The sequence below is a fragment of the Pogona vitticeps genome, chromosome 1 (genome assembly GCF_051106095.1).
Source record: "Pogona vitticeps strain Pit_001003342236 chromosome 1, PviZW2.1, whole genome shotgun sequence".
Classification (NCBI taxonomy): Eukaryota; Metazoa; Chordata; class Lepidosauria; order Squamata; family Agamidae; genus Pogona; species Pogona vitticeps.
In genome coordinates, this window is record NC_135783.1 from 179891359 (window position 1) to 179906649 (window position 15291).

At 43.8% G+C, this 15291-nt stretch overlaps 1 protein-coding gene across 2 annotated transcripts in view; it reads right to left on the reverse strand.

Annotated features, from left to right (window-relative positions):
• The window catches only part of NRP2 (neuropilin 2), a 249724-nt gene that overhangs the window by 61141 nt on the left and 173292 nt on the right, over positions 1–15291 (reverse strand). For both annotated transcript variants that reach the window (XM_020780758.3, XM_020780759.3), the window contains exons 14-15: positions 14459–14555; positions 8251–8295 (exon numbers count right to left, since the gene is read on the reverse strand). In XM_020780758.3, the coding sequence (XP_020636417.3) occupies positions 8251–8295; positions 14459–14555 (142 nt within the window). The remainder of the gene's footprint in view (positions 1–8250; positions 8296–14458; positions 14556–15291) is intronic.

The window sequence follows — 15291 nt, forward strand, 5'->3', positions numbered from 1 at the left end:
ATGGACTAAATATAATCTAGGACTAATTTCCTTATTCCACAGGCAGGAGTGTCATCCCGAGAAGCTCACCTACTCCGCTCAGATCATAGTAACTGACAAGCAGGAAGGTAGCTGCACTTCAAGAAGGACTTGCAGATCAAAGAACTCCAAATTACTGTCTTCCCATAAGTGAGACCTTGGGGGTGGGCTGTGGAACTGGGTTAGGCTAGAACAGTGACAACCAACCTGGGGTCCCCAGATGCTCTTGGACCACAACTCCCAGAAATCCTGGCCAGCACAGCTAGTGGTGAAGGCTTCTGGGAGTTCTAGTCCAAGAACATCTGGGAATCAAGGATGGGAAGCCCTGGTCTAGAGTCACAAGACCAATGGTCTGGGCTGACCATTTGCTCCAATGGGCTCCACATAGTGGACCCTGAGCCAGTCTCTGTATCCAATGTCTCTGGGATCCTGTTATGGGAACCTGGAGCGCATCAGGACCTGGGATGACAATGCTTCAGTATGTGTGACACACTCACTGGCTGGCGCTCTAGGTAGGAGACGGTCAGCCCATGGGTGGCAGGCAAAGGAAGGTTTGCTAGTCACACCTCTTACAGTCTCCACCCCATCTTTAGACCTGGTATACCTGGTTACATGAGACAATGGACGGAGAGGCCAGATTCATAGTCCAATTCTGGGACAGAGACTGTAGGAAAAGGTGCAGGACAGCATGGATTCATAGGATTTCTGCTTAGCCTGATCCCCACCAACCCTCTCGACCTTTCTTGTTCTTCCTGGAACAAAAGAATCCCAAATGGAAAGTCTGTTTCATTTTTTCCTGCTGAAAATTATGCCTTGCTTCAAACACAGGGATGGAAAGTTTACAGAAGAGGCCATAAAACAACGGCTAAAGTAATAAAGCTGCCCGTCTGCTTCGGGAGGCTGAACAAAGTACAAACCGTCCTGCAAAGTGACAAATGATGTAAATATCTCCAGTTGATCGCCCTGCTTTGCCACCCAGGCAGCAGAGAAATGAAAAGCACCAGTGACAGTTTAATCAGCAGCCACTTGTAACCAAGTCACTGTCACTTTGCGGTCTGGATTTTAAGATAGTGCAGTCGAGTGCCCACATTTCACATGAATGAAATGGAGAGAACTCCGTGGATCTAGACTGATTCAAGGCAGAACCTGTTTCTGCCGTCTCTTCTCCATGAAGCCCAGGTAGGCTTTCTTTGATAATAACCCTTTTAAAAGGATCCCACCTCTCACTCTCTGATGCAGTAGATGTCAGAGAAAGGGGAGCATGTGGAATGACAGGTGACACCAGAAAAATATATGCCGAGCTGGACCTATATAGTTAACTTGTGTATGTGTGTGTGTGTGGGGGGGTTGTTGTTATCAAGTTACTCTGAGGAATAAATATCAGCTATAAAACACAACCTTTTGGATCTGTGTGAAGAGAGGGGCATAGTAATGCTTTATAAGATCCTAGCACAATTTGGAAGTAAGGAAGCTAGACACTACCATGTGTTAATTTAAGTTCCAAATCTGAGGAGTTATCATTAGAAAACATACTTTTCTTTCAAAAACTGGATAGTGTGGGTGGTCCATATTTGTGCTTCATTTCTTCATTTCTGTTAAGGGCTGTTTCAAACAGCAGAACAACCAGAAGTGATGAAACAGAATCCCCACATTCACACTTGTTAAACTTCAGTACTGCAGTCAAGCCTCTGCTCATCACTTGTATTCAATCCTGACGGAGTCAGGTAGCCGCCTCAAAGTGTGTACTTGGATGATTATGTTGCAAACAAGCACTATGGGGCAGTATATAAGTCAAAACAACAGCAATATTTTTTTTAAAATTTATACCCCGCCCATCTGGCCTAAAAGGCCACTCTAGAGGGCTAAGGAAATCACTGGGGAAGATTTGGGGGACACACAAGGAGAGAAGAAAAAGAACTTCTGCTGTGTGAGTGGAAGGGCAATCCACTTGTGCAACAGTGCATAGAACCTAAGGGCCAGAATCTTGTTATGAAGTTTTCATTTATGGAAGGCAAATGGTGCAACAAATAGTTGCTTATCTCTGGCAATTAGCTAGTCCCTACAACTTTTAGGTGCATGCCAACCCACCAGGTTGGTATGTACCTGAAAACTCAAGCAGGGACTCAGTAATTAGCACCAAAAAGCTGTTGCACATTACACCACTTTCCTTCCACGGGCATAATGATTCGATAGGATTTTGGCCAATGTCTAGCAGTAGAGTCACAGATGGCTGGGAGTGGGAGGTTAAGAAGAATATGCTGGGAGGGTCAGACATCTGTCGCCCAGACAAGTTCACAAAGATCCTTTCCATCATTTCATCTAACCTGACTTTTCAAGGCTTTCTCAACTACCTTGGGCCCCAGTCTTGTTATCCTGCCAGTGAGACCTCATTTCAAAAGGGCATGTAGCCCCTTTGGACTTTACTTTCTACTTAACTGCACAGGTACTGCCAGGAGCTGAGTCATCAATAATCCACTGCTCTGTGCACGAACAAATGTGAGCAGTAGCAACATGCCAAGTCTTCAGACCTCCTGCCTGATGCCGTTATGGAGAGATATAACATGTGGTTACTTCTTTTCCCTCTGTCACCCTCAGTTACCTGGCACCATTGTGCCAGATCTTTCCCTACCCTCATCAATGACAGGCAACACAGGGCATCAGAACTGCTTTCTCAGGTAGCAAGGCCTGAAGGAAGAACAGCACCGTGCTTCGCAAAGAGGCACCACCTTGCATTTGACAGTATTTGGTGAGACAGAATGCTGGTCTAGTTCCATACAAGGCAGTTCTTTATATATGTGCCTCCTTCCTGAAGGTGATATGGATCCTTCTTTCCCAGAATGGAAGAAAAGCAATAAAATCACAACAAAAAAACTTACAGTATTAAATAAAAATCCTGTATATCAGCAACTACTGTATAATCTTAGATACCTCATTTTGTAATATCGTTCTTCCGTTAGGTACACTTTGCACCGTGTGTGTCATAGATTTACCCCAATACTCAAATATATATACATATATACATATACGTGTGTGTGTGTTGTGAGTAGGGAGAAGCAGATTTGTCACTAAGCAGTGCACAAACCACTCTTTGTGAGCTGAAAATAGCTGGCAATCCCCCACCCCATATCCTCAAATTTGCCAGTGAAGTGAGAAAGCAGGCAGTCAAAACTTGCTGTTTTTGTCCCACCAATTCTCCATTGAGCAGCATACTTGGAATCCTGTTCCAAATGGTTAGGATGGATACTGAAACATGTCTACACCTCACCTGTCTTCAGGGGGAGGACAGGTGAGATGTGCACATGGAGGGAGGGAGAACCACAGTTGCCTTGTCTCCTGACACACTGGCAGGCTTCAAGCTAGGAAAGTTGTTGGTGGATAAAGCCTGGCAATCCTACTGACTCTGACAAAATATCGGCACAATCTTTTCTGACACCGAGATGGCCTGTGGAAGCCATCCGGTGCCCTTCAATTGGAACATGCAAGGCACTGCGTATGAATCGCTCAGAGCTGTGCCGCCGCCGACTACAGCTGTGCCTGGGCTTCTGTCAGGTTAAGGTGCTTCACACAGGAAAACATAGCAGAGCGAAAGCGCACCCAGCTCAGCTAGGCTCATAAAATCCACCCCTCAGGGCATACAACCTCATATGTTCAACAAAATTACTTTTAAGCTGGCATTCCCAAACTCTACCTTCAATGAATGTGGGATGCTGTTTTTGTTTCTGTTCTGCACTTGCCTAGCAAGTGTATCCAACATAAAGATTTGGCGAACCTAAGACAGGATGCAGACTGTCCTTCCTACCCATGTATGTAGGTACAGTATACCACTGCAGCCTGAAAACAGGGGGTCCACCTAACTGAGTCCTCTTCTATATTCTGTTCCTCTTTTCCTTGTCTGAAGGTGTTTGCAAGGAGCAGACCTGAGTCTCTGTGTTTTGCTGAAGTGATCATGTTTTTGTTTAGTCGTTAAGTTGTCTCCAACTCTTTGTGACCCCATGGACCAGAGCACGCCAGGCCCTCCTGTCTTCCACTGCCTCCCGTAGTTGGGTCAAATTCATGTTGGTCACTTCAATGACACTGTCCAACCATCTTATTCTCTGTCATCCCCTTTTCCTCTTGCCTTCACACTTTTCCAACATCAGGGTCTTTTCCAGGGAGTCTTCTCTTCTCATGAGATGGCCAAAGTATTGGAGCCTCAGCTTCAGGATCTGCCCTTCCAGTGAGCACTCAGGGTTGATTTCCTTCAAAATGGATAGGTTTGTTCTCTTTGCAGTCCAGGGGACTCTCAAGAGTCTTCTCCAGCACCACAATTCAAAAGCATCAATTCTTCGGCGGTCAGCCTTCTTTATGGTCCAGCTCTCACTTCCGTACATCACTACAGGGAAAACCATAGCTTTATGTGGACCGTTCTTGGCAAGGTGATATCTCTGCTTTTTAAGATGCTGTCTAGGTTTGTCATCACGTTCCTCCCAAGAAGCAGGCGTCTTTTAATTTCATAGCTGCTGTCACCATCTGCAGTGACCAGGGAGCCCAGGAAAGTAAAATCTGTCACTGTCTCCATATCTTCCCCTTCTATTTGCGAGGAGGTGATGGGACCAGTGGCCATGATCTTAGGGTTTTTTTGATGTTGAGCTTCAGACCATTTTTTGCACTCTTGTCCTTCACCCTCATTAAGAGGTTCTTTCATTCCTCCTCACTTTCTGCCACAAGAGTGGTATCATCTGCATATCTGAGGTTGTTGATATTTCTTCCAGCAATCTGTCCCACATATAGATTTCTCAGAACATAGATAAGGTGGCCAGGCACTCCCATTTCTTTAAGGACTTGCCATATTTTGCTGTGGTCCACACAGTCAAAGGCTTTTGTGTAGTCAATGAAGTAGATGTTTTTCAGGAACTCCTTGGCTTTCTCCATAATCCAGTGCATGTTAGCAATTTGGTCCCGAGTTCCTCTGCCCCATCGAAATCCAGATTGTACTTCTGGGAGTTCTCGGTCCACATACTGCTGAAGCCTACCTTGGAGATTTTGAGCATAACCTTGCTAGCATGTGAAATGAATGCAATTCTACGGTAAATGGAGCATTCTTTGGCACTGCCCTTCTTTGGGATTGGGATGTAGACTGATCTCTTCCAGTCCTCTGGCTACTGTTATATTTTCCAAATTTGCTGGTATATTGAGTGTAGCGTCTTAATAGCCTCATCTTTTAAGATTTTATATAGTTCAACTGTATGAAGTAGTATGAAGTGATCATACTAGTCATCAAATCGCATTTTAAGTTTTGTCTTCCCCAGCTGGAGGAAGGAGACAAGGGGGATGCCTGAAGCATGCTGCTCTTTTCCTCTTGCTCCTCTGTAGGCCAATATAAGACTGTGCCCCCTCAACAAATGCACCCGATATAGATAGCCACAGGGCACATACCAGCCCTGCAAGAGGCCTACTAGCTCTCTAACTGCTGCTCAACTCAAACGGAGTTCTCTGGAGAGCACGGGACCCACCATGTCTGGTTCTACCTTGCTCAAACTCAGAATGGATCATAACATTCATGGTCAGTGCTATATGTACTTCAAGAGCCTCCAGGCTAAGAATTCTTAAAAACGAAAGAAATCATCTTAACCTATACACATGCATAATCATCGTCATCATTATCATCATTACTACTATTATTGGACATCCAAAACATTGTCCAAATTTCAAGATCTGAGCTGGCTGTCTACCAGTATCTCCTGCTCTTAGGTGCAGTGGGTACCCTGCTCTGCTCTCTCCACTACCTGGGACTCCTCCTACTTAAAGACATGGAGAGATACATAAAAGCAGGGAAGGCAGAGGTGGCATCTGAATTCAGGATAAGCACAGGGAATGTAGAAGGGCCTGAGAGGACGGAAGGCAGACCGGTACAGCCAGGTTCCAAGGAACATATTATGCATGTGGTGACTTGCAGCTGTCATGTCACGGCCCAATTTAACCAGCTGCTATTAATTAATGAGGAATCCAGTTCAGAGTATTTGCCTCACAGTGCTAGTATAACATCTCTGCAACATTAGCAGCTGGTGAAGCTTCTACCAGAGCATCAAAACTTGGGACAGAGCTACTCTTTGGTTGGAAATTAATATGTGAGACACAAAAATCCAGGCATTAAAATAATCACAGCTGGATTGCTAAACAAATTCTGTCATGAACCTGGAGAGCAGCACACCATTTGTCCACAACTGCACTGGATTATCCCCCAATCTTTGGGTTTTTATCACAAAGGGCTTTGCAAACAGTTTTTCAACAAGAGAAATCAATTTCTTTCCACCTCCAAAAACAAAACAGATCTCTTCTGGAAGTCAAAGCTCTCGTTTGAGAGAGTGCTTGAGAAAAAGCAAGTCTCTCCAATAATAAATGAAAAAGGAATGATTTAATAAAAGCAGGATGCTCTGCTTTGTTTTTTGTTTGTTTGTTTGTATGTATGTTTTTGCCACACTGGGATTTTCTTTCCCACAGGTGAAAGGCAGAAAGGATTACACAATGAAACAAAATTAAAAATTGCTCCAGATAAAAAGGAGCTGCCTCCTCTTTCTCCTCCCTGCCCTCCCCCCCCCCAGCATCTCCACTGACTTAGAAACAAGTTTAATGAGGAGGACAGCCTCTCTGAAGTCTTTTCTCCTTTTGTTTCCCTCTACAGGTTTTTATCAACTTGAGGCATCCCATTTTCTTTTCTTCAGGCCAGCATTAAGCGATTAAATGCACCATTTCACCCTGCTTCTCTTTTACTAAATGTCAGCCTTCAAACTCAGGGTGACAGTTGTTGCTGTGTTTCAATCTCTCTCTCCCCCCCCCCCCCCGCCTTCGTCCCTCTCTAGTACAGCCCCTGCCTTGGTATTTGTTGGCTGGAAAGGAAAAACAGCTCCACGCTAAATATTCATCATTCCCACCTCATTGCACTTCTAATTCACTGCTGATTTTTGGGTTAAGCCTCTCAGTGGTTGCCAGTTATTCCCCCAGTCTTACATCTCAAAGCTTCACTGCTCCTCCCTAGACACTACAAAGGCAGAGGAGTTCATCGGCATCCTTATTTATCTCTATTATTAGTTGGCCTGAATTCTGCTGGATTGGGGTGTTGCTGCTGAGGTAGGCCCACGGGCTAAATCTAAGGTTCTTAAATACCTTTCTAAAGTCCCTGTTGAAAAAGACATTCGATTGGGTTGTTAAGCCACAATGAAACAAGGGGCACGGTGGATTGAGAAAACTTGGGCCTTTGTTCCTGCTCCTCTGATCTAGGCAGGCAAGAGACACGGGGTGCCTCGCCTTTCCTCTCCAGTACTACCAGAGGAAGCCACCCAGGTAAGAGCTCCCAAAGTAACCCCTGCCAACGATGAAAATCAACACAGATTGGTACTTTTCACCAGGTATGACCAACAAGATGAGGCACACTCCTTTCTTGAAGCACAGTTACCAGAAGACTCCAGTCAGTATGGACACAGGCTATGCTGACCTGGGTATCCTCTGATTTATAGTCCATCACCACCACTCACCCCACAAAAAGCACCATCTGTGACTCTTGGTGCCTCAAACATCTGTGTGACAGGGCAAAAATTCAACAGGTTGAAACAATTGCCAGCGCAGAGATTTAGCGATGCACCATTTGAACTTCTGCCTGTCACACAGCTGCTCAAGACGGTAAGATGTCCTTGACTGAAAAATAACTGGGAGCATTCATGCTTAGCTTCTCATATAGACTAGCAAGATGTTACCCAGGGTGGATGGCAACCACTTGGCCCATCCCCATCCTGGTTCTCTTTCCACAGAACACTACAGTGCCCACAAAACATTACAGAAGAACACAGCCATGCCTCCACAAACAACAACCCCTCCCCCCGCGCTTTAAATGTCATAGTGAGTCCAAACATCTATGGCCGATATAGAAACTTGTACAGTTTAAGAACTTTCAAGCAGCTAAAACTGGTCCAAGAAAGGCAACTTAAAAAGAGAAAAGAAAAGAAAAAGGACATTTCCCTATTTTACTGACCAAAAGACTGGATTCTTATTATTAATCCCCTCACTCCAAGACTGCATCTGGTCTAGTGCCACGTGCTGATGTTGAAGGCATATTGCAGATGTGAACAGCTTGCATAGCAGCAGTCATGTGTTAGTTTTGTTGTTGCTTTGTTACACACACATTCCTCTTTAAAAATAAAAGGCAAAAATCAAAAATGAAATCATGCAATAAGGGGGGGAACTATAAATGCATTTTACCTGAAATTTCATAAGTGTGTTCTCCAGGGAAAGCTGCAATAGGTTCTGTAAATAACGAGAAGAATTGAAATTCAGTATTACCAAGAGAGCAAATTATAGATTCCACAGTTAGTCCTAGTGGCTAAATCGATGATTAAAATTCACAAGAACCTCTTTCATAAGGCTTGGCATCAGTCATCCATGCCTTAGGTACACCACATCCTGACTATTGCAATGCACTCTATCGGGCGGCGGCGAGAGCTGCTACTCTTCAGGATCTTCAACTGTGCAACATATGGTGCCTAGACTGCTTAGTGGTGCATGGTGTTGTGATCATATGATTCTGATACTGAAGGACATGTACTGGTTGACACTTGGTTGCTAGGCCCAATGCAAGGTCTTAGTCTTAAACTTTAAACCCCTAAACTGCTTGGGACCTGGATGTCTATGAGATTACCTATCAACTAAAGCAGACCCATTCAGTCAGGTGAATATATATAAGTTGATCAAGGTCCCATTGATTCAAATGGTTTGCTCTTGATGGGGCTACTCGACCACTGAATCAGTGTGACTTACATAAACATTGCCTTCCTGAAGCTTCTCTTAGGCTCAATAAATAAAGTGCACCTCCTGAAGAACTACCACTCCCAGGTAGTATTAATCTGTTACAAGTAAGTAGGACAGAAAAGTAAAATTCATCCCGGCTTACTAGTTACTTTCCTAAAGAAAAAAGATTTGTCTGATTGTTTTTCGATTATTTCTGTATTTTCCCAGGGAAAAGTAGATTCCTGACTTGACTGCAGTTTCAGCAGGGTGCCACAGAAAGAATGTGACAGGTTTGCCAAAAGAGAGAAAATATATTGTGAGTTATTGGATCTTCTTCTGAAGTCGAAAAAGAATCTGATTACTTTTTTAGATTACCGTTTTAAAACAGGCGCTTGCTGCTCCCGTTTGCTCTCTCTTTTTACAATCTTGAGGATAGGAGAAGGGCAGAGAATGCCAATACCCCATTATTCTTTCACATGCAGCAGTGATGCAACAAAAGAACTCACTTAACAGACAAATAGTTGCACTTCCCACCCGCACTGCAATGAGTCCTAACTAGAATCTGTCACCCTAGTTGCTTCTATTTAAAAAAATAAATAAGCCACCATCATTTCTAGCTTGCTCCTCAAGAGAATTCTATAGTCTTACAAAACAGGCAAGACAGCCATCGTTCTCGCAATACTAGCCTTTTCTAAACCAAATATATCAGCATGGTCCACATACTTGCATTACTTGCACTGGAGAATCTCAGAACAAGCACTGTCTCTCTTTCTTGGGGAGACCAATCAAAAGAAAAGGGAGGACGCGGGAACAAATGTTTGTGCAAGTCTTCACGGGCACAAGACCATTGGACATGTCACGAAAGACAGTCCAGTTAGCAGGTAAATGTACATACGTAGCATTTCATATAGACTAGCAAGATGTATGGAAGTGAGAGCTGGACCATAAAGAAAGCTGACCGCTGAAGAATTGATGCTTTTGAATTGTGGTGCTGGAGGAGGCTCTTGAGAGTCACCTGGACTGCAAGGAGAACAAACCTATCCATTCTAAAGGAAATCAAACCAGAGTGCTCACTGGAAGGACAGATCCTGAAGCTGAGGCTCCAGTACTTTGGCCATCTGATGAGAAGAGAAGACTCCTTGGAAAAAACCTTGATGTTAGGAAAGTGTGATGGCAAGAGGAGAAGGGGACAACCGAGGATGAGATGGTTGGACAGTGTCAGCGAAGCAACCAACATGAATTTGACACAACTACGGGAGGCAGTGGAAGACAGGAGGGCCTGGCGTGCTCTGGTCCATGGGGTCACGAAGAGTCGGACACGACTAAACGACGAGCATTTCAAAGACACCCGCCATTTGCTTCCTGCTGTAAGAAGGCATCAGTCTATCCAAAACATTTCTGCCTGGTGTGGAACTACCCAACATCATTTAACGGTGGCTTATTTCATGGCAAATACTTCCTTACTGTAAGGACAGTGGTGTCCCAAGCTTGCCCAGAAATCATATGTTCCTCACCCCTGCCATCCTGAAGGTATGGTACCACTGCTTTGCCTTCAGTGGAGTGGGAAAATATTCTGCATGTGTTCAGAATTATTACCTGACATGTCCTAAGATATAGAAATGGATTCCAAGCAAAAACCCTGGGGAGGTATGGCTCATGAAAACACAGGCAGCTGCTTCATCGTAGGCTGGGACTACTTATTGGTCCCAGTATCATCTGCCTAGACCAGTGGTTCCGAACCTTGTGTCCCTTGGTGTTCTAGGACTACAACTTCCAGAAACCCTGGCCAGCACAGTTATTGGTGAAGGCTTCTGGGAGCTGTAGTCCAATAATGTCTGGGTTACCCTAGGTTGGAAACTACTGGCCTCAATGGACAGCAACTCTGCAGAATTTCCTGCAGAGTTTTTGCACCCAGATTTCTCTGCCAGATAAACAAGGGTTTGATCTTGGGACCCTGTGCATATCAAGCACGAAAGGAACATTGGCTGCATATCTGTTTGTTTATTTGCAAGAAATTACATATTTTTGGCTTTTCTGGAGCATTTGACTCCCAGACCACTAATGACCATTTGTAAACATTTTAGATAAACTATTTAAACACTGAAATTGTTTTTGTTTTGAACCCTGCCTGCAAAAACATTGCAAAACAATGGAGAATTGTTATAAGCAATGTTGATCATTGATGGTGATGGTGACCTCTGAAGGCAGAGAGATTAAAACTGTTTGGAAATACTGATATATTGTATTTTTGCCATTATGAAGCATAAACAGATTAGAGATCAGCAGAGTTCCAGGAGGGTTGTCAAACCCAGAAAAACAGCATGTCTGTTCCTAAAGGAGCAATGGCTGGGTTTTGGCCACTTTGCTTCCTTTTGGAAGTCTGCAAGAGGTAGGACCTCGTTCTTACAGTTTACAGGAACTTCACTTCAGGAGTCCTTTCCTATTCAGGTGTTCAACTTGCTATACTCTGCTAGCCTTGACTGTGAACCAATTCCATCCAGATCAATGGGGGAGATGCCACTGTTTGTGATAATTAGACAGCTATGAACTGGAGAGGTGCCAGTCCCTTTCCATGGACTCCTGACAGCAACAGAGACAGGGCAAAGCAGACGTTTTGCACAGTCTATCCCCAACTGCTCATTCAATGCTGTTGTGATACTGAAATACGCACGAATAAACATCGGGGAGATGGAACCAGCTGCTGGGCTCTATACAGAGCTGTGCTCTGCAGAAGACAGATTAGGATCAACTGGTAGATTAGCATTAGATCAGCAAAGATTTCAATGCCTCAGTGGTTTAGCGATGGCAACAACAGCATGACTCACCTCTCTCACCTAAACTGGGGTAACAAAGACCAGACAGAGAGCTCAACTTAAACCTATTACAGTACTTGTAGCAAATCCTTGAGCCCACTTGCATGTTTTTGCAATACACTCTAGTTAGTAGATCTTTGAATTATAATAGTAAATGAGGGAGATCAGGCTAACCTGAAATCAGACTCTATCTGATGTAGAAAACTACTGTGATCTGATGGAGAGAATGCTCAACGTTGTTCAATGGAACCCTGGTTAAACCCTTCGCTCAATTCACCTTTGAATTTCTCTGGAGAATCCTGAGCCCATTTCCCAGCCTAAGCATCAGAGAGTTGCTGTGGTAACACAGGACAGATGATTCCAGGGACATGAGCTTGAGATTCTTGGAGACAGGTTGGGATCTCAGTGTGATAATTAAATAAAAATCTACAGCCCTTGATCAGCTTCATAACAGGCGAAAAGTAACAGATGGACTGGGCAGGCGAGCAACAAAGGAAGGACAGCATTTTTGTTATAACGTTTTGGCTTTTTTTTCCCTTCCCTCCCTTTTATTTTCAAATCAAAACACTTCATAGCCCTTGCAGCAAAGTTTTCTATCTGGCTTCTGTCCCAGCTCCCAGACTGATGAATTCCAGAGCAGAAATCTGCTTTGTTGTTATTAATAATGCTCTAAGAGTTCCCACTGATTATTTTTCATTAATAAAATGCTCCCATTGAGTTGATTAACCCTTCCAAGCATGTTAATGCTAACTAACCGTTGAATTTTTTTTCTCTTGCATATTTTTTCTTGGGAACTTCACACCTACAATTTCTGGAGATTATTGCACCCTCTTATGTTGCCTTTAAGAGGTTTTCGCTTGGGGGGACCTTTCTGAACTGGAGTGAATGTCAATCAATCCAGCAGCATCCTCTCCCTGCCTCAAATTTTGAAGAGAGCCATGCCTCTCTATTTAAATCTTTTTTTCGCACTCATTTTAGTCAAACAGTCTGAAGAGTTAGAGCAATGTTGTCTGTCAGAGAGTCAGAAGTATTCAGTTCAGTCAGTTAGTCATGAAGCTAGTTAACCACTTAAGCTCTGCTCATGTAGCCAGTTAATATTTTTCTACAAAATGCCATTTGTTTTGATCTCTGAACTATGAGTAAAACTGAACTCCTTTCTATTCTTTTCTCTTACCAGTGTACCTGAGTGAATTATTGAGACAGTAAGTGCCAGTTGAGGAGAACTAAGCAATAAAGGGTGGTCTACTGAGGAGAAACTTAAAACTAAATTTGTTCTGTAGGTCCCTGAACTTTTTTCCACTGTGTAGTTAGCAGTTTTTAAGCCACTAAATTTCTGCATTCTGCCAATACTATTTTGGCTTTCCCCTTCCATCACAGAGACACACATTGTTGATAGTAAGACTACAATGACTTGTGTTCATTCTCTTTGACATTCTCCAGAAGTAAAAACTAGGCCTGGGTTCTGTCTGCTTAACAAATGCAGAGACAAAAATTGATCTGTTGGCCCCTTCAACACAGGAATGATTCCTATGTAAGAGGAAATCTGTTGCAAGCTGTTATTTGCAATAAGGCAATTGGATTCCTATTAATTCCACTGATATCAGCCATTGGTTCACTTCTTGCTATGAAAGTCAGTGACGCACATCTTGTAGAGGGAGAAGTTGTTCTTTTATACCCAAGAGCAAAACAGAGAAAGATGCAGTGTGACACACATAAAACTGCCACAACCTGTGTACAGTGGTTTCCATAGTTTGCCTTCTGGCTTTGAACTAAATCCAAGTTTAGTCCTAATTAGAGTAGACCCACTAAAATGAATGGAACTTCTGAGTCAACATATCTAGGACGTATCTAGGAATAAGTCTTTCACAGTAATCTTGGCACCAAAACGTGAGGTTTATCTATGCAAGTCAGCCAAAGTGTTAAGTTCACAAATTGTGTTAACATTCATGGGCGCTTTGTGCAAAACAGTCACCAGCACTTTTCTCACAGGTGCGCCAAGTGGTTGATAAGATGGGGCAGAGTCACCTCCAGATTCTGCTGTGTTCTGTTGTTGCTGAAGCACTCTGGGAACCAGGACCACCCATTTTGCTCTGGGGCGAAATGGAGGATTACCCCAAGAGGAAGAAAGAATGGTACCAGATCCTTGGAAAAAGAGCACATCGAAAGCTTGTTTCTTCTGAAATAGCTGCCACACGAAGACACTTCAGAACAGCACCTGCGTCACACAGCTGCTCCATGAAGTACAATGCCTGCATCAGCATGGGCATAAATGTCAGCGGAGGACATGAATTGCTGGATGCAGCCAAGAAGGGTTGCCACATGCAGCCATCACCACAGGCAGGCCACTTCATGCAGTTTCCACGCAACAGTTGTTTTGTGTGAAATGGACATGGAGAGAACAACACTGGATTGTTTTATTCCAACTGTAGATGTACCTTGGCCTACAGACAGATGTTTCTGTACTGTGCTGTTCATCACCCAGCATCCTCAGTACTACCTCGGACTCTCAACACAGCTGGTCCCCTTTCAGACATAAAAAAGCAAAAGCCAAGCGTGCTGCTTATATACCGCCCCATAGTGCTTCAAGTACTCTCTGGGTGGTTTACAAGTTAATTATGCAGGCGACACACATGGCCCCCGCAGCAAGCTGGGTACTCATTTTACCGACCTCGGAAGGATAGAAGGTTGAGTCAACCTTGAGCCGGCTACCTGGGATTTGAACCCCAGGTCATGAACACAGTTTTGGCTGCAGTACAGCGGTTTAACCACTGCGCCACGAGGCTCTTCTTCATGCCTGACCTACTGCAGGCAAATTAATTTTTTTGCTTCCTACTACCCGATTACTACACAGGAGAGGCATATTTACATACCCATACAGTTCTCTAAGGAGGCATCAGTGCCTATCCGGACATCATCGATGGCAATCTCTCCTGAATGTCCTTTGCTTATAATTCCCTCGAACACAATCTACAAGTAAAAACGAAGAGAATAATGAGTGGTATCCTTCTAGGTTTCAATCAGCCTTTGTGATCTTCGAGGAAAGAATTTCACAACATGTACAGAATCCTGAATTTCAAAAAAAAAAAAAAAGTACCGTTTGTGCCTTCACTCTGGCAGCAACCAAGTGCCAATGGAGGTTGTCGCATCAACAACTGCACTTGGAATGTAACTTTTTCTACGAAGTCCAAGAGGGTCTCCTGTTGTCTTCACCCTCAAAGTAGCAAAGCATGTTTGGCCTACAGTCTTCAGACCCACTGCCTAGTTACTTCCAGTTTGATTTGGTGTAGCTGAGCACCATGATCCACATTTACTCACCAACTGCAAGATGATTGCTCAGCTTTTCTCTTCCCCCTCCAACCCCCAACAGGCACATAGGACAACAACAACAACACAACAACAACAACAAAACATAATGTGTGACAGTTCGAATTTGCATCTTTCCTCTGATCAGCCACTCAATGCTTTGTTTTAACTCCTCCTGTTGGTTTTGTAACAAAGAGTCAGCTAAAAACATATGAACCTTAAATATAATTAGGACAAAGCCAGAGAACGCATATTTGATTTTGTTGTGACTGCAACCTTCACTTGCTTTAAAAAATTCTAATAATACGTCATACTGCCCCTATGAAGGATCTCTGTTCTGTTTTGGGCAACAATAGGGCTTGGCGGTTAAATAAGCAAGAGGAGCAGCTTGCACTCTCTG